Source organism: Pristiophorus japonicus, chromosome 4, assembly GCF_044704955.1.
Source record: "Pristiophorus japonicus isolate sPriJap1 chromosome 4, sPriJap1.hap1, whole genome shotgun sequence".
In the NCBI taxonomy this organism is placed as follows: domain Eukaryota; kingdom Metazoa; phylum Chordata; class Chondrichthyes; family Pristiophoridae; genus Pristiophorus; species Pristiophorus japonicus.
The window spans coordinates 28,562,398-28,587,547 of NC_091980.1; the positions used below are offsets into that span (position 1 = coordinate 28,562,398).

At 42.7% G+C, this 25,150-nt stretch overlaps 1 protein-coding gene and 1 long non-coding RNA gene across 2 annotated transcripts in view; one reads left to right on the forward strand and one right to left on the reverse strand.

Moving 5' to 3' along the window:
• Positions 1–19,784, reverse strand: part of kif3a (kinesin family member 3A) — a 75,336-nt gene extending 55,552 nt beyond the window's left edge. Inside the window, exons 1-2 of the mRNA XM_070878057.1 lie at positions 19,679–19,784; positions 4,771–5,053 (exon numbers count right to left, since the gene is read on the reverse strand). Of these exons, the coding sequence (XP_070734158.1) occupies positions 4,771–5,053; positions 19,679–19,684 (289 nt within the window). The 5' untranslated portion in view covers positions 19,685–19,784. The remainder of the gene's footprint in view (positions 1–4,770; positions 5,054–19,678) is intronic.
• Positions 19,785–19,959: 175 nt separating this feature from the next.
• LOC139262025 (uncharacterized) overlaps positions 19,960–25,150 on the forward strand; it is a 38,443-nt gene continuing 33,252 nt past the window's right edge. The window contains exon 1 of the long non-coding RNA XR_011592861.1: positions 19,960–20,047. This is a non-coding gene — a long non-coding RNA (uncharacterized lncRNA). The remainder of the gene's footprint in view (positions 20,048–25,150) is intronic.

Sequence of the window (25,150 nt, forward strand, 5' to 3'; positions counted from 1 at the left end):
AAAGAAGATAGCATTGGAGGAGCCTCAGCCCTTGCATTTGTCCAACAGATATAGGTTCTTGCAGCCTGCGAGGACGAGAGCAGGGACTGCAGGGAGGATGAGCACAGCACCGTGGTACAGGGGACCATTAAAGTTGGGGGGGGGAGTAAAAAGGAATGTAGTATTGGTAGGGGACAGTATAGTTAGGAGGATAAATACTGTTCTCTGCAGCCTAGTGTGCGAGTCCCAAAGGCTGTGTTGCCTGCCCTGTGCCAGGGTTAAAGACATCGCCTTGCGGCTGGAGAGGAACTTGGAGTAGGAGGTGAAAGATCCAGTTGCCATGGTCCACATGTAGGTACCAACGATATAACTAAGACAAAGACAACGGTTCTGCTGAAGGAGTATGAGCAGCTAGGGGCTAAATTAAAAAATGGAACCACAAAAGATAATAATCTCTGGATTACTACCTGAGCCATGAGCAAATTGGCATAGAGTAAATAAGATCAGAGAATTGAATACGTGGCTCAAAGATTGATGTGGGAGAAATGGGTTTCAATTCATGGAACAGAGGGAGCTGTTCAGCTGGGATGGGCTTCACTTGAACCGTGCTAGTGCCAGTGTCCTGGCGAATTGAGTAACTAGGGTTGTAGATAGGGCTTTAAACTAAATAGTGGGAGCGGGGAGGGTTCAAATGAGGGGAAATTTAGAAAGTTGAAGCGAAAGGACAAGGCAATAGTGCAGGGTAGCGATATGATAACCAGAGTGTGACAGGAAGGGACAGAGCATACAAACATAGAAGTGCATCAGTAAATAGGGTCAGAGAAGGGAAGAATGGTAAAAAGATAAAATTAAAGGCTCTTTTTCTGAATGCACGCAGCATTTGTAACAAGGTAGATGAATTGATGGTACAAATAGAAATAAATGGGTATGATCTCATAGCCATTAGAGACGTGGTTGCAAGGTGACCAAGGCTGGGAACTGAATATTCAGAGTACTTAACATTTCGGAAGGATCGGCAGTAAGGAAAAGAAGCATATAACAAAACAGGGTGGATAAAAGGGAACCAATAGATGCAGTGTATTTGGATTTCCAAAAGGCACTCGATAAAGGTGCCACACAAGGTAAGAGCTCATGGTGTTGGGGGTAATATATGAGCATGGATAGAGAATTGGCTAACTAACAGAAAACAGAGTCGGGGTAAATGGGTCATTTTCAGGTTGGCAAACTGTAACTAGTGAGGTGCCACAGGGATCAGTGCTGGGGCCTCAACTATTTACAATCAATATTAATGAAGGAACCGAGTGCATTGTAGCCAAATTTGCTGATGATACAAAGATAGGTGGGAAAGCAAGTTGTGTGGAGGACAGTGTCTGCAAAGGGATATAGATAGGTTAAGTGAGTGGGCAAAAAATTGGCAGATGGTATATAATGTGGGAAAATGTGAGGTTATCCACTTTGGTAGGAAGAATAGAAAAGCAAAATATTATTTAAATGGAGAGAGACTACAGAATGCTGCGGTACAGAGGGAGCTGGGTGTCTTCGTACATGAAACACAAAAAGTTAGCATGCAGGTACAGCAATTAGGAAGGCAAATGGAATATTGGCCTTTATTGCAAGGGAGATGGAGTATAATAGTAGGGAAGTCTTGTTACAACTGTACAGGATGTTGGTGAGACCACACCTGGAGTGCTGTATACAGTTTTGGTCTCCTTATTGAAGGAAGGATATACTTGCATTGGAGGCAGTTCAGAGAAGGTTCACAAGGTTGATTCCTGGGATGAAGAAGGAGTTGTCTTATGGAGGAAAGGTTGAGCAGGTTGGGCCTGTACTCACTGGAGTTTAGAAGAATGAGAGGTGATCTTTTTGAAACATAATAGATTCTGAGGGGGCTTGACAGGGTAGATGCTGAGAGGATGTTTCCCCTCGTGGGGGAATCTAGAACTAAGGGGCATAGTTTCAGAATAAGACGTCGCCCATTTAAGACCGAGATGAGGAGGAATTTCTTCTGAGGGTCATGCATCTTTGGAATTCTCTGCCCCAGGGAGGCTGAGTCAAAACTTAAGGCTGAGATAGACAGATTCTTGAACTATAGTGGAGTCGAGGGTTATGGGAAACAAGCAGGAAAGTGGAGTTGAGGCCAAGATCAGATCAGCCATGATCTTATTGAATGGCGGAGCAGGCTCGGGGGCCTTATGGCTTATTCCTGCTCCTATTTCTTACGTTCTTATGACCAAAGGCTTAGGCATGGAGGTTATAAGGTGGGCCTTAAAGGACAAGAAAGAGGTAGAAAGGTGGGGAGGTTTAGGGAGGGAATTTTAAATTTGAGACATTGGGGAGCTGGAAGCTAATGTAGCTCAGCTAGGACAGGGGTGCTGGGTAAGCGGGACCTGATTGACAATGCAGTTTTGGTTGAAGTTTACAGAGGGTAGATGCCAGCCAGTAGAGCAATGGGATAATTGAGTCTGGAGATGACAAAGGCATGGATGGAAAGTTTCAGCATCAAATAGGCTGAGGGAAGGGCAGAGGTGCATGATGTTACAGAAGTGGAACTAGGCGGTGTTTGTGATAAGAACATAAGAAATAGGCCATACAGCCCCTCAAGCCTGCTCTGCTATTCAATAAGATCATGGCTGATCTTCTACCTCAACTCCACTTTCTCACCCTATCCCCATGTCCATTGGATGGAGAGGATATGGGATTACAAGATCAGCTTGGTGTTGAATAGAATGCCGAGATTCCGAAAAGTCTGGTTCACCCAGAGAAATTGGCTGGAATGTGTGGATGGAATCAGTTGCAAGTGTATGGAATTTGTGATAGGGGTTGAAAAGATGACTTCATTTTTTTTCCCTGTTTAACTGGAGGAAACTGTAGCTCACTCCAAGACTTGATATCTGACAAGTAGTTTGACAATACAGAGGCAGTGGAAGGGACAAGAGAAATGGTAGAGAAGATGAGCTGGGTGTTGTCAGTATAGATGTTGACCACGTGTCTGTGGATGATATCGCCAAGGATAGATTCTTGATGAGTAGGAGGAGCAAGCCAAGGATAGATCCTTGAAGGACTACAGAGCCAACGGTATGAGGGGGAAGAGAAGCCATCTGGAAATTCTCTGGCTACGAACAAATAGGCAAGAATGCAATCAAGCGAGGGCCAATCCCACTAAGTTGGCCAACAGAGGAAAGGCATTAGAGAATGGTGTGGTTCACCGTGGCAAAAGCTGCAGAGGTCAAGAAGGACAAGGAGGGATACTGCCCCAGGGTCACGCTCAGAGGATGTCATTTGTGACTGACAGCAGAAGCACTGTGGAGAATGGACATCAAACGGCTAGGCAATTGGGATATGTAAAGTGTATTTGTAAGTGAATTGAGGGGGAAAAAACTTCTAGGCACAGGCACAGTTGAAAGCAGGGTTGGAAGCAACGCTCCCTATAAGCTGCGCACTGCGCAACCCGGGACTAGCTTTCTAATGTTAAATTTGGCACATGCGCGAAACCGTGAATGGCCGCGCATCCATTAAAGGGTCCGGATTCCCCACTCCCAAAAAATTAGGGGGGAAACACTGGTTGGAAGGGAATAGGAGGATGTGGATGATGAAGGATGAGGAAGTGGTCAATGATCGCTTTTTCTGCAATAGAGATCATGGGAGTATAGAGGCCATGTGGGAAGGAGAGTTTTCTGGAGGGAGATGTTTCGTAAGGACAGGTCAGTGAATTCAGAGGGAAGAGGGCAAGGGACAATAAGATGAAAATTTTAATCATCGAGGATGAGTAGTTGCTCAGCGTAGACGCTGAGGAAAGAAAGGAAAGAAAGGAGGAAGGATATCTTGGTGAGAAATTTGGTGTCAGTAGACAACAAGAATTTGAAAGAAAAGATGAGCAGGGTGGGAACGTGAGGTGCTCGATACTCATTTCCAATTAGCACAGTGAGCATATTTTAAGTTTTCACAGCTGGTTGCAATCAGAAATGTTTATGGCTTGTTATGGTTCATCAAAAGAGCCATAGTAATGTCAGTGATTAACTCAAATAAGTGCCCAGGCAAACGTCTGAAACTGGTTAGTGCACAAGGACAAAATTGTTGTCTTTCAGTTCTGATCCTTTGGTTCTAGTCTGCACCATATACATAGAGGTCACATATCTGCAACACATCCATGGTTTTCTACTCTTGAATTTATAAATTCATCCAAAAAGAAGATTGTAGGGTGAAGTATCTCCACTCTTGCTGGTTAGTGAAAGAAAGACTTCAGGAGCGTCTCTAGTATACTACAACCCGCAGCAGAAAATTGCTCTCACACTCAGTAAGCCCGGCACTAATTCAACAATCGCACTTCGAAAGACCTGAACAACCAGTTTGGAAAATAAAAAAATAATTTTAAAACAGTAATAGGCATACAGCTCAAGTGTTTAAGTTGATTGTTATAACGTGATGGGAGCTCTACATTACCAAGCTTTTCAGTGTCTAAAATAGAAAGAATATTCTATTCCTCAGCATGTAGTGGAAATGTATTCAGTATTCAGCTTCCTTTGTAAATACTAATGAAATGAAGATTTGCACAATATGCTACAGTACATTTAACAAAAACCACGGTGTCTTGAAAAGAACTTCAAATTATGGATCAAACAAAATGTATTCAGAATAGATATCTTTGGAATCTGCTCGACATTTTTTGAGGTTTTAGAAGGTATAAATATCATTAACATCTATTCTGATATTAGCAACATTAATACCAAGTCTATCCAAAAAAAATAATTTAAAAATTAAATAACTGATCGCAGTTATAAACCTGGGAGTTACCATTGTATCCTTCCATTACAGAATCAACAATAGGTCTCGCAGTTAGATTGTACACATCTACTTGCTTGCTCTCCGGACTAAAGACTGTATCAAAAGTGAATGTTTTTGGTGGCTCGTTGGCAGCATCTGTCTTGTAGACAGTGATTGTTCCTCGTATCTCATCCACGTTCACCACTTGTCTATGTCCCATATTTCTTTCTTTTTCATTCATTGGCCGGCAGCGTACTACAACCTTCACATTATCGCTGGCCTCGACGCGGTCAGTCTTCTCCAATTTATTACTCTGTGGATATACAAACAAGAATGATTGATCACCAATAAAGTCACCTCGAAGTTAAAATCCCTAAATATCGTTGAATAAAATCCTTTCTTCTTCTCCTCCTTTCAATTTGCTCTCCTGTTCTGAAGGCACTGACTCGTAACATAAGAAATCGGAGCAGGAGTAGGCCATACGGCCCTTCGAGCCTGCTCCTCCATTCAATAAGATCCTGGCTGATCTCCAACCTCAACTCCACTTTCCTGCCCAATCCCCATATCCCTTGAATCCTTTAGAGCCCAAAAGTCTATTGATGCAGAGCACAGCTACATGGATACTAGCAGTCCACCCCAAGTGACCATTCTATATGTTCGAGTCCAAACAGTGAATATTGGCAGACTATATTCACTTGTGGAGGGTGTCACAACTGAACTACGTCTTCCTCAAGTGACTTGACTTGACTCTTCTCAGCAGAGAGACAGCAACCAAGAGTGAAATTGCTCTTCACTAGCCCAGGAATAATGAAGCCAATTGTAGATTTCCAATTGTAATCAATTATGTATGGTTTAGTGCTACACCAGACTGGAATAAAATCTTTTCATAAAAAAATACATTACTACATATTATACTGAATTGCAAGGCATTCTGATCAGACAACTGACTGGGGGGGTTAATGTCACTTAACTATGGGCAGTACTACACACTTAATCATTCTGGAAAGTTTAATATTCTTGCACTTTTTCTACACTGGGACAGACCTGGCTACAGCACGAAACATTGAAATATAAATTATGCTTAGGATTAGAATTTTCCACAATCGCCACCCCTCAAAACATCTGCACCACTCGAGTGTCATGATTGAATTGGTAAATATAAATGAAACCTTATACCCAAAGGGATCTTGGCACAAGTCTTGCTACTGCCTGGAGACAGAAGGAGATCAAAGGCAGCCCTCAAGGGAGGAACTTTGGGACCAGTTTACATTGAACTACTGTCATAGTATTCTCATGGCCAGAAGGGTGTGTTTTGTAGATTAATCACTAGAACTGAGAGTTATATCACAGTACATGTTGGGTTCACTCCAGAATTGACTTTATAATGCAAGCAAGACTTTAATATTACACATAACCATATTATAGAGGTACGGTTGAAATCAAATACATAGATTGGAATTGAGGAAGACTGCTTAGATTAATTTTCAAGTTGATTCATAACTACAGCACTTTTAAGTTGAAGTTCAAAATTAATTAGCTCCAAATTATCACAAACTCAAATCTGACTATTGGTAATTTCTCAGAAACATTAGTATTTTCTTCATCGAGCAACACAAAATATTCATATGAAAGCCTTTTTTTCTTCAAATGCTCGATGACTCATACATCTCTTCCATTACAATTTACCTCCCCATCTCTCCTGAAGGCAGTGACACAAGCCATGGTTCCACACATCCCAGCAGCACTCCAGTACATTGCTGAAATTGGTTGTTTTTCATGTGACCCCGGACAGCAAACAATGAAGGCTATTCAACCAGAAGCCCAAATCTGTCATCACTCACAAATGCTCACTGTTCACTAGAGGTCAACAGCTAACAATCAAGAATAGGAACCTTAGATTTCCTCCTCAGCCAAGAAACTCTGCATCCAATTGCATAAGACAGTTGCCCTGATTGGCTAACTCAGCATAAACCAAGCATCAAGTCTGGGTCTTCTTGATCCACAAGGCTCTGCACCAAACCAAGCAATATTATTATATCTGCTTATCTATCAGGGTCGAAGATGGGGTAAATCGAGATGGTTTGCACATTGAAGCTCCAAAATACTCTGCCAACGCAATAAGAGAAAGTTAATTAGTTTTAACCATGGATAGTTTACTCATATTTAGCATACTAGATATATGTATACTCAAGGTAGACTTGATGATAACTAAAGTTATAAATAGGGAATTTTCACAATGGATAACAATATCAAGTGCCATATGACAAGGAACAAATTTTGAACAACTTCGCAAATGACTAATAAGTTTTCTTTTATTCATTCATGGGATGTGGGCGTTGCTGGCAAGGCCAGCATTTATTGCCCATCCCTAATTGCCCTCGAGAAGGTGGGTGAGCTGCGTTGTTGAGTCGCTGCAGTCTGTGTGGTGAAGGTACTTCCAACAGTGCTGTTATGGAGGGAATTGGAGGATTTTGATCCAGCGACGATGAAGGACTGGCGATAAACTTCCAAGTCAAGATGGTGTGTAACTTGGGAGGTGGTGGTTTTGCTATGCGCATGTCCTTCTCAGTGGTAGTTGCTGCCGAAGAAGCCTTGGCGAGTTGCTGCAGTGCATCTTGTAAATGGTGGTTGAGGGAGTGAATGTTTAAGGTGGTGAATGGGGTGCCAATTAAGTGGGCTGCTTTATCCTGGATGGTGTCGAGCTTCTTGAGTGTTGTAGCTGCACTCGTCCAGGCAAGTGGAGAGTATTCCATCGCATTTCTGGACTTGTGCCTTGTAGATGGTGGAAAGGCTTTGGGAGTCAGGAGGTGAGACACTCGCTGCAGAATATCCAGCATCTGACCTACTCTTGTCGCCACAGTATTTGTGTGGCTAGTCCGGTTAAGTTTCTGGTCAATGGTGACTGCCCCAGGATGTTGATGGTGGCGGATTCGGTGATGGTAATGCCGTTGAATGTCTTGTTGGAGATAGTCATTGCCTGGCACTCTTGTGGCACGAATGTTACTTGCCACTTATCAGCACAAACTTGAATGTCGTCCAGGTCTTGCTGCATACGGGAATGGATTGCTTCATTATCTGAGGAGTTGCGAATGGCACTGAACACTGCAGTGATCAGCGAACATCCCCACTTTTGACCTTATGCTGGAGGGAAGGTCATTGATGAAGCAGCTGAAAATGGTTGGGCCTAAGACACTGCCCTGAGGAACTCCTGCAGCGATGTCCTGAGGCTATGATGATTGACCTCCAACCACCACAACTAAGTGAAAGATAACTACATCTGCAGATGACAGTGAATTATTTAGAAAAGCTAAATCGAAGTTACAAGCAGCAAGTATTTAGAAAGGGCCGAGTGAGCTTCACAGTGCAAATGAATGGTTAAAGCAAATAAATTTAAGGGTATGTGTAGTTATGCTAGCCTTCAGTGCTAGCTTACCCCAGAAGTAGTACTCTTGCTGAGTCAGTAGGTTGTGGGTTCAAATCAGAGCCTAAACATACTGTAGTACCGAATGACCATTGTATTGTCAGAGGTGCCGTCTTTTGGAGATGCTAAACTGAGGCCCAATTTATCTGTTTAAATGGATGTAAAAGATCCCACGGTACAAGTCAAAAAAGAGGCGAGTCCTCACGGTATCCTGGCCAAAATTTACTCCTCAACACAACAACAAAAATAATAACTGGATATTTATCTCATTACTGTGTATGGAACCTTGCTGTGGACATAATGGCTGCTGCATTATTGTCTATGAAACAAAACAAGAACTACAGTTCATTAGTTGTGAAGCACTTTGGGACATCTGGTGGACTTGAAAGATGCTATATAAATGCAACTTTGTTCTTTCTTCTTTCCACTGTTGCAGATAAGCATGATTACAACACGATCGATCTTGCAGCAGATAGGTTATAATAGGCTTACTGGAATAAGGCAAAAACAACTTCGATTATATATCATTTATAGACAAAGGAGGCAGTATTTTTTCTGTAAGACTTTATTTGTTGATTTTTTAGGACACACTAAAGGTCATTTACACTACCGCTACTAACAGCCATAGTTCAAATTTCAGACAGACAGAACCACATTTACATTTCTTGGCTTATACATAGATGGATCATCAGCCCTGTTCAGGAGAGAGCTATTCACATGCCCAGATACAGTTTATCAATTTAAATGTTTAAGAAAGCACAGGGGGGGGGGGAGGGGGGGAAAGGAAGAGATATCCCTCTCTAAACATTTAAATTAACATCAGGCAGGTTTAAAAAATGTCCAGGTGGACCATTCCACCCTCAAACAGTTAGTAAACTATGTGCATCACTATACTGGATTCACACACGGCTTTCTCTGGAGTCAGATCAGACATTACTGAATTTATACCACAGGTTTTGCACTGGTGCAAAGTGGAAATCGCTTTATATGGACACTAAACCTGCAGTGTAAACACTCGCTTAGTAAACTCAGGGTTGAAATAGCTGTTTTTGCTAATTTGAGTAGCAATCTGAATAATAGGAAAATTCCATTATTTATTTACATCTAATTTTTCACTAAATTTAGCAAAGACAGGAATTTTAGGTTCTTGGCCATTAGCAAATCAGTAGCTAGCTTTGCATTATCAGAAGGCTATTGATGCTTTACAAAGAGCATGGAGAGGAGCAAATAGTAGACTCCTGGGCTCGCGTCCAAGTGCTTTGGGAACCAGCTGAGAGTTTAGTTTACTTTCTATGGAGCAGAAAAAGGTTAAGAGGAATATGATACAGATTTAAATATAATTAAAGGAACTGGAAAATGCTATTTTAGTCCTCGGGTAAAGACTAACACAAGAGAACTTGTTCTAAAGATTAATTACTTGCAACTAACAGAGAAATTGAATAAAACTTGTTTGCATGATGAATTGTTGAAGTTTATATTGAATGAACGATCAGTAAGTATTCTGTGGGTTCATGTATAAACCAGATTCTGGTGCAAGACAATGTGGAGGAATGGGAACATAGTGTAAAAGAGGAGCCAGAAACCTGATAGAGGTTTAATTTATAATAGAATTGCAAATCAATAGAAATGTATGGGGGCCCGGGGCAGGGGGAGAAAATATGAAGACAATTTTTATTACAGATCAAATGGAACAGACTAAGTGCTACTTACTTCTTCCCAATTTTCTTACATTCTTTGCAGCCTAACAAGCCACATACACTGAAGTACTTGGATCACTCAAAGAAGCAGGACCCCTTTAAAGTTGCAAATGTAATGAAGTATTTCATAAAACTATAGTGACAGGCACTCAAAAATATGAATTTATTATGATGCAGTGATTCTGGAGCATTTCTCTGGGGGAAACTCCATTCTGTGGGAATGGTAGCCATATTAGAGCACAACCCAGTTGCTGCCACTTCCAATTCAGTACCCAAGAAAAACAGTAACAAATGGGGAATACAGAAAATGTATCTTTATGATTTTCAACAAGCCTACCACTACCTATTTACTATCTAACATGTAGAGAGAGAGAGACGAGGGCAAGTAATGACTGTTGGGAATATTGGAAACCAAGTCATTTGCAGTTTGAATAAGGCAGTCCTGCCCTGTACATTCTAATATCCAACCAATTTTACAATTAGTTACTAGCATTAGTGACAGTACTAGTGCTGAACCTGTACTTGTGAGCACTGATTAAAATCACTAAATGTAGATCACGTATGTTACATACACAACAGATACAGAAATACTTTTTATAGCATTTTTGTAAGCACGTAGCTCAAAAGGAAGATGATGAACTGATATGTCCATGATAAAGTGTTATTAATCAAATATTTAATGATGTATAGCAACAACTTATATTTGTAGAGAACCTTTAATGTAGACAAAGAAGAAATGGATGCTGGACAAATATAAAGGGGTTAGAAGAGATGATTAAAAGAATAGCTAGTGATAATTTTGAGGAGGCTTTTAAAGTAGGGAAGAGAAGTAGCAAGGTGGAAAGTATCAGAGGAGTTTAAAAAAAAGTAGAATCTAGCACCATTATTGAACCAGAAGGCTGAGGCCAAAGCCATTGGACAAGACATAAGACTGGAGGAGGTTGCAGAGGTGTGTGGGGCAAAGCAGTGAATGGAATTTGTAAATGAGGATGAGGATTTGGAAATGTTGGGGACAAGAAATCAATGGAGGAAAATTAAGACATGGGTGATGAACAAATAGGATGTAGGCAATGGAGTTTTGGATGAGTTTGGAATTTAAGTAGGGTGGTTCGGGAGGCCAGCATGGAGGGCATTGGAGAAATCTAACCTACAGCTAAAAAAAAGTCTGTATAAGGATTTCAGCAACAATGGAGATGAGGTAAAGATGGAGCGATGCTGTGGTGGACTTGAGTGGTATTGGCAGCTCATAGTGGGTCAAACAGAACATTGAGGTTGTGCACCATTTATTTTAATCTGTGCAAGCTACTGGTGAGGGAGATAGGGGCAAGGGTACAGAGGATTTTAGTTATACTAATGTTTAGTTTAAAATGGTTCTGGCTCATGTACTGGTTACATAAGAACATAAGAAATAGGAGCAGGAGTAGGCCATACGGCCCCTCGAGCCTGCTCCGCCATTTAATACGATCATGGACTCAGATCCACTTCCCTGCCCGCTCTCCATAACCCCTTATTCCCTTATCGTTTAAGAAACTGTCTATTTCTGTCTTAAATTTATCCAATGTCCCAGCTTCCACAGCTCTTTGAGGCAGCAAATTCCACAGATCCACAATCCTCTGAGAAGAAATTGCTCCTCATCTCAGTTTTAAATGGGCAGCCCCTTATTCTAAGATTATGCCCCCTAGTTCTAGTCTCCCATATCAGTGGAAACATCCTCTCTGCATCCACCTTGTCAAGCCCCCTCATAATCTTATATGTTTCGATAAGATCACCTCTCATTCTTCTGAATTCCAATGATTAGAGGCCCAACCTACTCAACCTTTCCTCATATGTCAACCCCTCCATTTCCAGAATCAACTTTGTGAACCTTCTCTGAACTGCCTCCAAAGCAAGTATATCCTTTCGTAAATATGGAAACCAAAACTGCACACAGTATTCCAGGTGCGGCCTCACCAATACCCTGTACAACTGTAGCAAGACTTCCCTGCTGTTGTACTCCATCCCCTTTGCAATAACGGCCAAGGTTCCATTGGCCTTCCTGATCACTTGCTGTACCTGCATAGTAACCTTTTGTGTTTCATGCACAAGTACCCCCAGGTCCCGCTGTACTGCAGCACTTTGCAATCTTTCTCCATTTAAATAATAACTTGCTCTTTGATTTTTTTCTACCAAAGTGCATGACCTCATTATACTTTCCAACAGCCAAATTTTTGCCCACTTAGCCTGTCTATGTCCTTTTGCAGATTTTTTGTGTCCTCCTCACGCATTGCTTTTCCTCCCATCTTTGTATCATCAGCAAACTTGGCTACGTTACACTCAGTCCCTTCTTCCAAGTCGTTAATATAGATTGTAAATAGTTGGGGTCCTAGCACTGATCCCTGCGGCATCCCACTGGTTACTGATTGCCAACCCAAGAATGAACCATTTATCCTGACTCTCTGTTCTCTGTTAGTTAGTTAATCCTCTATCCATGCTAATATATTACCCCCAACCCCGTAAACTTTTATCTTATGCAGTAACCTTTTATGTGGCACCTTGTCAAATGCCTTCTGGAAGTCCAAATATACCACATCCATTGGTTCCCCTTTATCCACCCTGTTCGTTACATCCTCAAAGAATTCCAGCAAATTTGTCAAACATGACTTCCCCTTCATAAATCCATGCTGACTCTGCCTGACCGAATTTTGCTTTTCCAAATGTCCTGCTACTGCTTTTAATAATAATGGACTCCAACATCTTCCCAACCACAGATGTTACGCTAACTGGTCTATAGTTTCCTGCTTTTTGTCTGCCTCCTTTTTTTTTAAAAAAGGGGCGTTGCATTTACAGTTTTCCAATCTGCTGGGTCCTCCCCAGAATCCAAGGAATTTTGGTAAATTACAACCAATGCATCCACAATCCCTGCCGCTACTTCTCTTAAGACCCTAGGATGCAAGCCATCAGGTCCAGGGGATTTATCTGCCTTTAGTCCCATTATCTTACTGAGTACCACCTCCTTAGGTGATTGTGATTGTGTTAAGGTGTCCCCCCCTCCTCCCCTCCCCTCCCCTCCTCCTCCCCCCCCTCCCCATCCCTCCTCCCCTCCCCATCCCTCCTCCCCCAATCCATCCTTCCCCCCCCCCATAGCCCCTTGACTAACCATTGTTGGAATATTGCTAGTGTCCTCTACCAAAAAGACTGATACAAAATATTTGTTCAGAGTTTCTGCCATCTCCATGTTCCCCATTACTAATTCCCCGGTCTCATCCTCCAAGAGACCAACATTTACTCTAGCCACTCTTTTCCTTTTTATATACCTACAGAAACTCTTGCTATTTGTTTTTATATTTTGTGCTAGTTTACTGTCATAGTCAATCTTCCCATTCTTAATCATTTTTTTAGTCATTCTTTGTTGGCTTTTAAACTCTTCCCAATCTTCAGTCCTCCCGCTAGCTTTGGCCACATTGTATGCCCTTGTTTTTAATTGGATACAGTCCTTTATTTCTTTAGTTAGCCATGGATGGCTTTCTTTAATCTTACGCCCTTTCCTCCTCACTGGAATATATTTTTGGTGGTTCTGGTTCTGTTAAGACAGGTAGGAGTAGAACCAAGCAAGGATGGTTTCAGAGGCGAGATGGTTGAGATGGATGGCATATGCTGAACATCACCAAAAGGCTGAGGAGTCGGAGGTGCACCACAGTTAAAAAGCATGTCATTGGTGGCTTTGACCAAGGCAGTCTCGATGCTATGGGCATGGCAGAAAGGAATTTAATCAGGGACTTGTAAGAGAGATAAGTAAGGAACTGGGAGATAACAATGTATTCAGCAATCTTAGAGAGAGGGAGGCTAAATATGGATCATTATTTGAAGGGGACGGAGGAGGGATGATGAAGGAAGGCGACGAACAGTGTCTGGGCTTGTTGTTAAGACTCATTGAGAGATTGATTACTATGAATTGTTAACTAATCCATTATCATTGTATAATGTGACTACCAGGATGATTAATGGCAAATTAGATGGACATTGGTCTTTTACATCTACAAATTACTGGAACCATTAGTGAACAGTAGGGCAAAGAGAAGCAGTTATGCGATCATAGGTGGATTGAGAAATACTTGAGCAACTGGAGATTACAAAGCCTCAGAATAAACTCTAAACATAAGAACATAAGAATCAGGAACAGGAGTAGGCCATTCGGCCCCTTGAGCTTACTCCGCCATTCAATATCATGGCTGATCTTCTACCTCAACTCCACTTGTCTGCACTATCCCCATATCCTTTGATTCCATTAATATTCAAAAACCCATCGATCTCCATCTTGAATATACTCCCACTGAGCATCAACAGCGCTCTATGGTAGAGAATTCCAAAGATTCACCACCCTGTGAGTGAAGAAATTTCTCCTCATCTCAGTCCTAAATGGCCGATCCCTTATTCTGAGACTGTGAGCCCTGGCTCTAGACACCCCAACCAGGGGAAACATCCAAGCTGCATCTACCCTGTCTAGCTCTGTAAGAATGTTGTATGTTTCAATGAGATCACCTCTAATTCTTCTAAACGCTAGAGAATATAGGCCTAGTCTATTCAATCTCTCCTCATTAGGACAATCCCCCTCCCCACATATCCCAGGAATCATTCTGGTGAACCTTTGTTGCACTCCCTCTATAACAAGTATATCCTATCTTAGCTAAGGAGATCAAAACTGTAGACAAAACTCTAGGTGTGACGAGGGCCCTATATCATTACAGCAAGACATCTTTACTCTTATACTCAAATCCTTTTGTAATAAAGGCCAACATACAATTTACTTTCTTAATTGCTTGGTGTACCTGCATATTAATTTTCAGTGTACAAGGACTCCCAGGTCCCTCTGAACACCAACATTTCCCAATTTCTCATCATTTAAAAAATCCTCTGCTTTTCTATTTTCCGACCAAATTGGATAGCTTCACATTTCTCCACATTATATTCCATTTGCCATGTTCTTGCCCTCTCACTTAGCCTGTCTATAATCCCCTTGAAGCCTCTTTGCATCCTCCTCCCAACTTACATTCCTATCTAGCTTTGTATCATCAGCAAACTTGAATACATTAAATCTGGTCCCCTCATCCAAATCATTGATTTGATTGTGAATAGCTGAGACCCAAGCACTGATCCTTGTGGTACCCCACAAGTTACAGTCTGCCAACCCAAAAATGACCTGTTTATTCCTACTCTGCTTTCTGTCTGTTAACCAATTCTCGATCCATGCTAGTATATTACCTCCAATCCCGTAAGCCCTAATTTTGTTTAATAACATCTTGTGGCACCTTATCGAATGCCTTCTGAAAATCCAAATACACTGGTCCCTCTTACTGATTCTGCTAGTTACAACAGATTTGTCAAACATGATTTCCATTTCCTAAAACCATGTTGACTCTGCCCAATCCTATTATTTTCCTATAAGGTCAGGGTAGCCTTGAGGAAGAGTTCATAGAGTGCATAAGGGACGGGTTCCTTGAGCAGTATGTAACAGAGCCAACCAGAAAGCAGGCTATCTTGTATGTGGTCCTGTGTAATGAGACAGGATTATTAAACAATCTCCGAGTAAAGGATCCCCTTGGAATGAGTAATCATAGTATGGTTGAATTTCAAATTCAGATGGAGGGTGAGAAAGTTGGATCTCTAACCAGCGTATTAAGCTTAAATAAAGGAGACTGTGAAGGTATGAAGGCAGAGTTGGCTAAAGTGGATTGGGAAAATAGATTAAAGTGTAGGACAGTTAATGAACAGTGGCGTACATTTAAGGAGATATTTCACAACTCTCAAGAAAAATATATTCCAGTGAGGAGAAAAGGGTGTAAAAGAAAATAAAAGACGGTATCCAATTAAAAACAAGGGCATACAAAGTGGCCAAAACTAGTGGGAGGGCAGAAGATTGGGAAGCTTTTAAAAGCCAGCAAAGAATGATTAAGAAAGGGAAGATAGATTATGAAAATAAACTGGCACAAAATATAAAAACAGATAGCAAGAGTTTCTATAGGTATATAAAAAGGAAAAAAAGAGTGGTTAAAGTTAATGTTGGTCCCTTAGAGGACGAGACCGAGGAATTAGTAATATAGAAACATAAAACATAGAAAATAGGTGCAGGAGTAGGCCATTCGGCGCTTCGATGAGTTCATGGCTGAACATGCAACTTCAGTACCCCATTCCTGCTTTCTCGCCATACCCCTTGATCCCCCTAGTAGTAAGGACTACATCTAACTCCTTTTTGAATACACTTAGTGAACTGGCCTCAACAACTCTCCGTGGCAGAGAATTTCACAGGCTCACCACTCCCTGGGTGAAGAAGCCCCTCCCCATCTCGGCCCCAAATGGCCCACCCCCCATCCCCAGACTGTGACCCCTGGCTCTGGACTTCCCCAACATTAATAAGAACATAAGAATTAGAAACAGGTGTAGGCCATCTAGCCCCTCGAGCCTGCTCCGCCACCCAACAAGCTCACGGCTGATGGGGAACAGAGATGGCAGAAACTCTGAACAAATATTTTGTATCAGTTTTTACGGTAGAGGACACAAATAATATCCCAACAGAAGATAGTCAAGGGGCTATGTGGGGGGGGGAACTTAACACAATCACAAAGGAGGTGGTACTCAGTAAGATAATGGGACTAAAGGCAGATAAATCCCCTGGACCTGATGGCTTGCATCCCAAGGTCTTAAGAGAAGTAGCGGCAGGGATAGTGGATGCATTGGTTGTAATTTACCAAAATTCCCTGGATTCTGGGGAGGTCCCAGCAGATTGGAAAACTGCAAATTAAAAGCCTCTATTTAAAAAAGGAGGCAGACAAAAAGCAGGAAACTATAGACCAGTTAGCCTAACATCTGTGGTTGGGAAAATGTTGGGAGTCCATTATTAAAGAAGCAGTAGCAGGACATTTGGAAAAACATAATTCAGTCAGGCAGAGTCAGCATGGATTTATGAAGGGAAAGTCATGTTTGACAAATTTGCTGAAATTCTTTGAGGATGTAACGAACAGGGTGGATAAAGGGGAACCAGTGGATGTGGTGTATTTGGATTTCAGAAGGCATTTGACAAGGTGCCACATAAAAGGTTACGGCACAAGATAAAAGTTCACGGGGTTGCGGGTAATATATTAGCATGGATAGAGGATTGGCTAACTAACAGAAAACAAAGAGCCGGGATAAATGGTTCATTCTCGGGTTGGCAATCAGTAACGGGTGGGGTGCCGCAGGGATCAGTGCTGGGACCCCAACTATTTACAATCTATATTAACGACTTGCAAGAAAGGACAGAGTGTAACGTAGCCAAGTTTATGATGATACAAAGATGAGGGGAAAAGCAATGCGTGAGGAGGACACAAAAAATCTGCAAAAGGACATAGACAGGCTAAGTGAGTGGGCAAAAATTTGCAGATGCAGTATAATGTTGGAAAGTGTGAGGTCATACACTTTGGCAGAAAAAAAAAATCAAAGAGCACGTTATTATTTAAATGGAGAAAAATTGCAAAGTGCTGCAGTACAGCAGGACCTGGGGGTACTTGTGCATGAAACATAAAAGGAAAGCATGCAGGTACAGCAAGTGATCAGGAAAGCCAATGGAATCTTGGCCTTTTTTGCAAAGGGAATGGAGGATAAAAGCAAAGATGTCTTGCTGCAGTTATACAGGGTATTGGTGAGGCCACACCTGGAATACTGCATACAGTTTTGGTTTCCATATTTACAAAAGGATATACTTGCTTTGGAGGCAGTTTAGAGAAGGTTCACTAGATTGATTCCGGAGATGAGGGGGTTGACTTATGAGGAAAAGTTGAGGAGGTTGGGCCTCTCCTCATTGGAATTCAGAAGTATGAGAGGTGATCTTATCGAAACGTATAAGATTATGAGGGGGCTTGATAAGGTGGATGCAGAGAGGATGTTTCCACTGATGGGGAAGACGAGAACTAGGGGACATAATCTTAGAAGGGGCCGCCCATTTAAAACTGAGATGTGGATGAATTTCTTCTCTTACAGGATTGTGAATCTGTGGAATTCGCTGCCCGAGAGAGTTGTGAAAGCCACAACATTGAATAAATTTAAGACAGAGATAGACAGTTTCTTAACCGATAAGGGATTAAGGGGTTAAGAGGAGGGGACAGAGAAATAGACCAGAGTCCTTGATTGGATCAGCCATGATCATATTAAATGGCCTACTCCTGCTTCTATTTAATTTGATTTTACGTTTTAAAGTTTAATTTGTTTTAATTGCCGGTGCTTTTAGTGTCCCCCTTCCCTTTTATAGGGGGCACTGGGGGAAAAATGTGATTTTAGTGCCCAAAAAAAAAGAAAAACACAAAAGAAAAATTTAAAAAAGGGCCTTGTAAATGTCTGGTGTGTCATCCAGGTCGGGTGGCACGGTTTAATGTTTTATGTTACAGGTAGACTCTAAAAGAGTTACTCCTGCTTCTATTTCTTATATTCTTATTTCTAAGTGCCCGGCTACCACGTCCTTAATAATACATTCTAGCATTTTCCCTACAACTAATGCCAGGCTAACTGGTCTGTCGTTCCCCGTTTTCTCTTCCACCTTTTTTAAAGATGTTTACTTAATTATTCTGAGTATGTATCCAAACATCCTGTTTGTTTTTGTAATTGCTTCACCATGTTGTCAACAAATTGTAATATTGCAAGATTATGGTTACTCTTAGAACCTTTGTAAATCTCCCTGTGCCAATTCCACTCCCTTGTCACGCACCATTTCGCCCAATATACAATACTTTACATTTGTCGGTATATTAATTTGCCATTTATCGAGTAACTGCAATAACTGATCTAAATCCTTCTGCAAATCATTAACTGCATCCACTGCCCTCGCTGTTCCTGCTAATTCTAATTTACCGAAAATGTTAGAACAAAATGAAATAATGTACATGTTGGTGACTGAACCACTGACGTTAATTCCCTCCAGCGAGTGGAGGACAGTGAAACTCAAATGCAATTGATATTTAAAACCCAATTGCAGCCGCTTTCTTTAAATCCTTATCTGCATATTTTTTTTACCCAAAGCTACCCTTCAAGGTATGTTCTGTACATGAATCCTACAACTGCAATTCTTCACTCTCTCACATGGACCAGCATACAGGGTCTCTCCATCTCTGATCATGTAATCAGATGAATTCATCGCTTATCCATCATCACCATCATGCTGCAGAATAGATACAGCTCACTCGCATGCACGTCACCAGCTTTCAGGCTGATTCAAATATTGTTTACAGCGCACTTATGTTTGCTCTCTGATCGGAGTGGGCTTGCCGCCTCTCTCTCTGCACCACTGGCTTATGCATCCCAATTTCTCAAACCACCATCACACATATACAATATTTCCCTCGCGGTTCCAGAAGAATTAACACCTCCCGCCCCCTCACCAAAAAAAAATCAGTGATGACCTTTAACGAAGGGAGCTGCGGGTGGGATGGATGGACGGAGGACGGGGTAGGATACAAGTGTGTCTTCTGCTCTAGCCGATCAGGGCTCGAGCGCTGATCGCAAGCACCGCGCTGAATTCGCATCGGGTCTCGGGTCATCCTCCCCATCCCCAAGCCCGGGAGGGCTTTCAGTGTCCGGAGCCCCGGCTTTGTTCGCGCTTTACAGAGCGAGGCCTACCGCGCAGCCAAGGTCTGTGCCGAGCAGCCCGGGGACGCCCAACGCGGCGCTTGAAAGGCCTGAGCCGATAGGCATTACCCCACCCTCCTCACCGCAAAAACCGCCCACCCCAAAGCTTGCAGACGGAGAGGCGGCGGGGACCGAGCCGTTTTGTTCGTGTCCGTCCCACCCCGCAGCCGCCTTCAGGCTCCGCTTCACTCACCGGCATGTTGAACGCCGCCCTCCTCGAAGCCGCGGCCTCGAGCGCATTCAAGTTTGAATCGGCTCGAGCCCAACCGACAGCGCTTCCACCCGGCTCTGCGCACGCTCACTGCCACCCTGCGGGACCGCCAAGCCAGGGGAACCGCTGATGGACAGCGCCACTGACCAATCACGTGCGGCCGACTTGCGGAATGGGACGGGGCTCCGCCGCGCCACAAGCAATCAGAACAGAGAGGGCGGTAGAGCGCGACTGGGGCGCGTCAGGTTACCTTGGAGACCGCTGACGGACAGAAAGGAAAGAGCCAGAAGAATAACAATGGCCCTCATTAGAACAAGAGTCACAATGGGAGAGTGCGTTTCAGCACAATAGGTAAAAATACATATAAATATTTGTATTGTTTTAAAATTATAAATCAAGGCGATGGGAATGAAACATTTTCCATTTCAGGACACCAACTTGCAAAGGACACACTGCTCCAAGTCTAACACTTCCATCACCTGTGGTGTCCCTAAATGAGATTGGCAAACATGGCCTTATGCCCATCAGCTACATGTCATTATCATAGGCAGTCCCTCGGAATCGAGGAAGACTTACACTCTTAAAATGAGCCGTTAGGTGGCTGAACAGTACAATATGAGAGCCACAGTCTCTGTCACTGGTGGGACAGATAGTCGTTGAGGGAAAGGGTGAGTGGGACAAGTTTGGCTGCACGCTCTTTCCGCTGCCTGCACTTGATTTCTGCAGGCTCTCGGCGTTGAGACTCAAGGTGCTCAGCGCCCTCCCAGTTGCACTTCCTCCACTTAGGGCAGTCTTTGGCCAGGGACTCCCAGGTGTCAGTGGGGATGTTGCACTTTATCAGGGAGGCTTTGAGGGTGTCCTTGTAACATTTCTCTGCCCACCTTTGGCTCAATTGCCGTGAAGGAGTTCCGAGAAGAGCACTTGCTTGAGTAGAGCTCGTGTCTGGTATGTGGACAATGTGGCCTGCCCAGCGGAGCTGACCAAGTGTGGTCAGTGCTTCAATACTGGGGATGTTGGCCTGGTCGAGGACGATAATGTTGGTGCATCTGTCCTCCCGGGGATTTGTGGGATCTTGTGGAGACATCGTTGGTGATATTTCTCCAGCGACTTGACGTGTCTACTGTACATGGTCCATGTCTCTGAGCCATACAGGAGGGCAGGTATTACTACAGCCCAGAGCGCCGGGCCCTGGTACATCGTGGGCCGCCCCGACCTGTGTGAGAACACCTCCGCAAGTCGGGGCTATAAATAGAGCTGGAGCGCCGGACCCTGGAACATTGTGGGCCGCCCCCGACCTGTATGAGAACAGGTCGATGTGCAACGGTCACCACACGTTAAAAAAATCCACGCACAGGCATCTTCCACCCCCTCAATTGGAGTTCAGGAAACATAGAAACATAGAAAATAGGTGCAGGAATAGGCCATTTGGCCCTTCGAGCCTGCATCACCATTCAATATGATCATGGCTGATCATGCAACTTCAGTACCCACTCCTGCCTTCTCTACATACCCCTTGATCCCTTTAGCTATAAGGGCCACATCTAACTCCCTTTTGAATATATCTAACGAACTGGCCTCAACAACTTTCGGTGGTAGAGAATTCCACAGGTTCACAATTCTCTGAGTGAAGAAGTTTCTCCTCATCTCGGTCTTAAATGGCTTACCCCTTATCCTTAGACTGTGACCCCTGGTTCTGGACTTCCCCAACATCAGGAACATTCTTCCTGCATCTAACCTGTCCAATCCCGTCAGAATTTTATATGTTTCAATGAGATCCCTCCCATTCTTCTAAATTCCAGTGAAAATAAGCCGAGTTGATACAGTCTTTCTTCATAATGTCAGTCCTGCCATCCCGGAAATCAGTCTGCTGAACCTTCGCTGCATTCCCTCAATAGCAAGAATGTCCTTCCTCAGATTAGGAGACCAAAACTGTACACAATATTCAAGGTGTGGCCTCACCAAGGGCCTGTACAACTGCAGTAAGACCTCCCTGCTCCGATACTCAAACCCTCTCGCTATGAAGACCAACATGCCATTTGCCTTCTTCACCGCCTGCTGTACCTGCATGCCAACTTTCAATGACTGATGTACCATGACACCCAGGTCTCTTTGCACCTCCCCTTTTCCAAATTGTCACCTTGCAGATAATATTCTGCCTTCCTGTTTTTTCTACCAAAGTGGATAACCTCACATTTATCTATATTATACTGCATCTGCCATGCATTTGCTCACTCACCTAACTTGTCTAAGTCACCCTGCAGCCTCTTAGCATCCTCCTCATAGCTCACACTGCCAACCAGCTTAGTGTCATCTGCAAACGTGGAGATATTACATTCAATTTCATCGTCCAAATTATTAATGTAAATTGTAAGTAGCTGGGGTCCCAGCACTGAACCTTGCGGTACCCCACTAGTCACTGCCTGCCATTCTGAAAAGGACCCGTTTATTCCTACTCTTTGCTTCCTGTCTGCCAACCAGTTCTCTGTCAATACATTACCCCCAATACCATGTGCTTAAATTTTGCACACTAATCTCTTGTGAGGGACCTTGTCAAAAGCCTTTTGAAAGTCCAAATACTCCACATCCACTGGTTCTCCCCTGTCCATTCTACTCGTTACTTCCTCAAAAAATTCCAGAAGATTTGTCAAGCATGATTTCCCTTTCATAAATCCATGCTGACTTGGACAGATCCTGTACCTGCTTTCCAAATGTGTTGCTATTACATCTTTAATAATTGATTCCAACATTTTCCTCACGACCGATGTCACGCTAACCGGTTGATAATTCCCTGTTTTCTCTCTCCCTCCTTTTTTAAAAAGTGGTGTTACATTAGCTACTCTCCAATCAATAGGAACTGATCCAGAGTCTATAGAATATTGGAAAATGACCACCAATGCATCCACTATTTCTAGGGCCACTTCCTTAAATACTCTGGGATGCAGACTATCAGGCCCTAGGGATTTATCAGCCTTCAATCCCATCAATTTCCCTAACACAATTTCCTGACTAATAAGGATTTCTTTCAGTTCCTCCTGCTCGCTAGACCCTCGGTCCCCTAGTATTTCCGGAAGGTTATTTGTGTCTTCCTTAGTGATGACAGAACTATAGTATTTCTTCAATTGGTCTGCCATTTCTTTGTTCCCCATTATAAATTCACCTGATTCTGACTGCAAGAGATCTACACTTGTCTTCACTAATCTTTTTCTCTTCACATGTCTATAGAAGCTTTTGCTGTCAGTTTTTATGTTCCCTGCAAGCTTACTCTCATACCCTATTTTCTCCCTCCTAATTAAACCCTTTGTCCTCCTCTACTGAATTCTAAATTTCTCCCAATCCTCAGGTTTGCTGCTTTTTCTGGCCAATTTATATGCTTCTTCCTTGGATTTAACACTATCCCTAATTTCCCTTGTTTGCCACAGTTGAGCCACCTTCCCCGTTTTATTTTTACGCCAGATAGGGATGTACAATTATTGTAGTTCATCCATGTGAACTTTAAATGTCTGCCATTGCCTATCTACACTTTAAGTATCATTCGCCAGTCTATCCTAGCCAGTTCACGTCTCATACCATCGAAGTTACCTTTCTTTAAGTTGAGGACCCTAGTCTCTGAACTAACTGTGTCACACTCCATAGTAATAAAGAATTCTACCATATTATGGTCACTCTTTCCCAAGGGGCCTCGCACAACAAGATTGCAAATTAATCCTCTCTCATTACACAAGACCCAGTCTAGGATGGCCTGCTCTCCAGTTGGCTCCTCGACATATTGGTCTAGAAAACCATCCCTTATACACTCCAGGAAATCCTCCTCACCGTATTGCTGCCAGTTTGGTTAGCCCAATCTATATGTAGATTAAAGTCATCCATGATAACTGCGTGCAGTTTTGGTCATCTTACTTAAGGAAGGATATACTAGCTTTGGAGGGGGTACAGAGACGATTCACTAGGCTGATTCTGGAGATGAGGGGGTTACCTTATAATGATAGATTGAGTAGACTGGGTCTTTACTCGTTGGAGTTCAGAAGGATGAGGGGTGATCTTATAGAAACATTTAAAATAATGAAAGGGATAGACAAGATAGAGGCAGAGAGGTTGTTTCTACTGGTCGGGAAGACTAGAACTAGGGGGCACAGCCTCAAAATACGGGGGAGCCAATTTAAAACCGAGTTGAGAAGAGATTTCTTCTCCCAGAGGGTTGTGAATCTGTGGAATTCTCTGTTCAAGGAAGCATTTGAGGCTAGCTCATTGAATGTATTCAAATCACAGATACGTAGATTTTTAACCAATAAGGGAATTAAGGGTTACGGGGAGCAGGCAGGTAAGTGGAGCTGAGTCCCTGACCAGATCAGCCATGATCTTGTTGAATGGCGGAGCAGGCTCGAGGGGCTAGATGGCCGACTCCCGTTCCTAATTCTTATGTTCTTATGTTCTTATGTATCTTTATTGCACGCATCCCTAATTTCCTGTTTGATGCCATCCCAACCTCACTACCACTGTTTGGTGGTCTGTACACAACTCCCACTAGCGTTTTCTGCCCTTTGGTGTCCCTCAGTTATACCCATACAGATTCCACATCATCCAAGGACTGGAACATTAGGTCCTTCATTGAAACATCTGTGAACTCTTGTAGAAGCAAGTCATCCTCGTTCAAGGGACCACCTATGATGATGATGATGTACCAGCTACATGTGTGAGACTGCTGAAATACATTTCACATAAGACCAAACACACAGCCAGTAGGCAGAGGAGATTTTCTTTCAGGGTGAAATGCATTTCATCCTGGGGCCACACATAAAAACCAAGTGCCTAGTCCACTGCACCAGCCTGCCCTCTTCATATCCTGATATGCTTCATATCAGACTTGTCAAATCTCACGTCATTTTAATTACAGTGATTGCATTTTTAAAAATGCTGTGTGTTTCATTCTTTTAAATAAAGTATGTTCATTTTTAGGTTGTTCAATTCTCAAAAAAATTCACACTAATTAACTTGAACTTTATGTTGTAAAAGAAAGAAATCAAAATGCAAATGGCAATGTTAAAAATTTAAACGAGAAAGCTCACCAGTGGTAAAAAAAGTGTAATTTCTATAAGGAATAAAAAATCTGAGAGTTCATTGAAAGGCACAGCAGGGTTTGAATTGCATTAGTAAACTGCTCTGTGTAATCAGAACAATATTATCATCACTAATTTGTAAAAATAAATTACAAATTAAAATTTTTGAATAAGAAAAGCAAAAGTAAACTGGCATGGCTAAACTACAGGTTCTCCTTCCCACTGCCTTGTTCATTTTAGAACATAAGAACATAATAATTAGGAACAGGAGTAGGCCATCTAGCCCCTCGAGCCTGCTCCGCCACTCAACAAGATCATGGCTGATCTGGCTGTGGACTCAGCTCCACTTACCTGCCCGATCCCTATAACCCTTAATTCCCTTATTGGTTAAAAATCTATC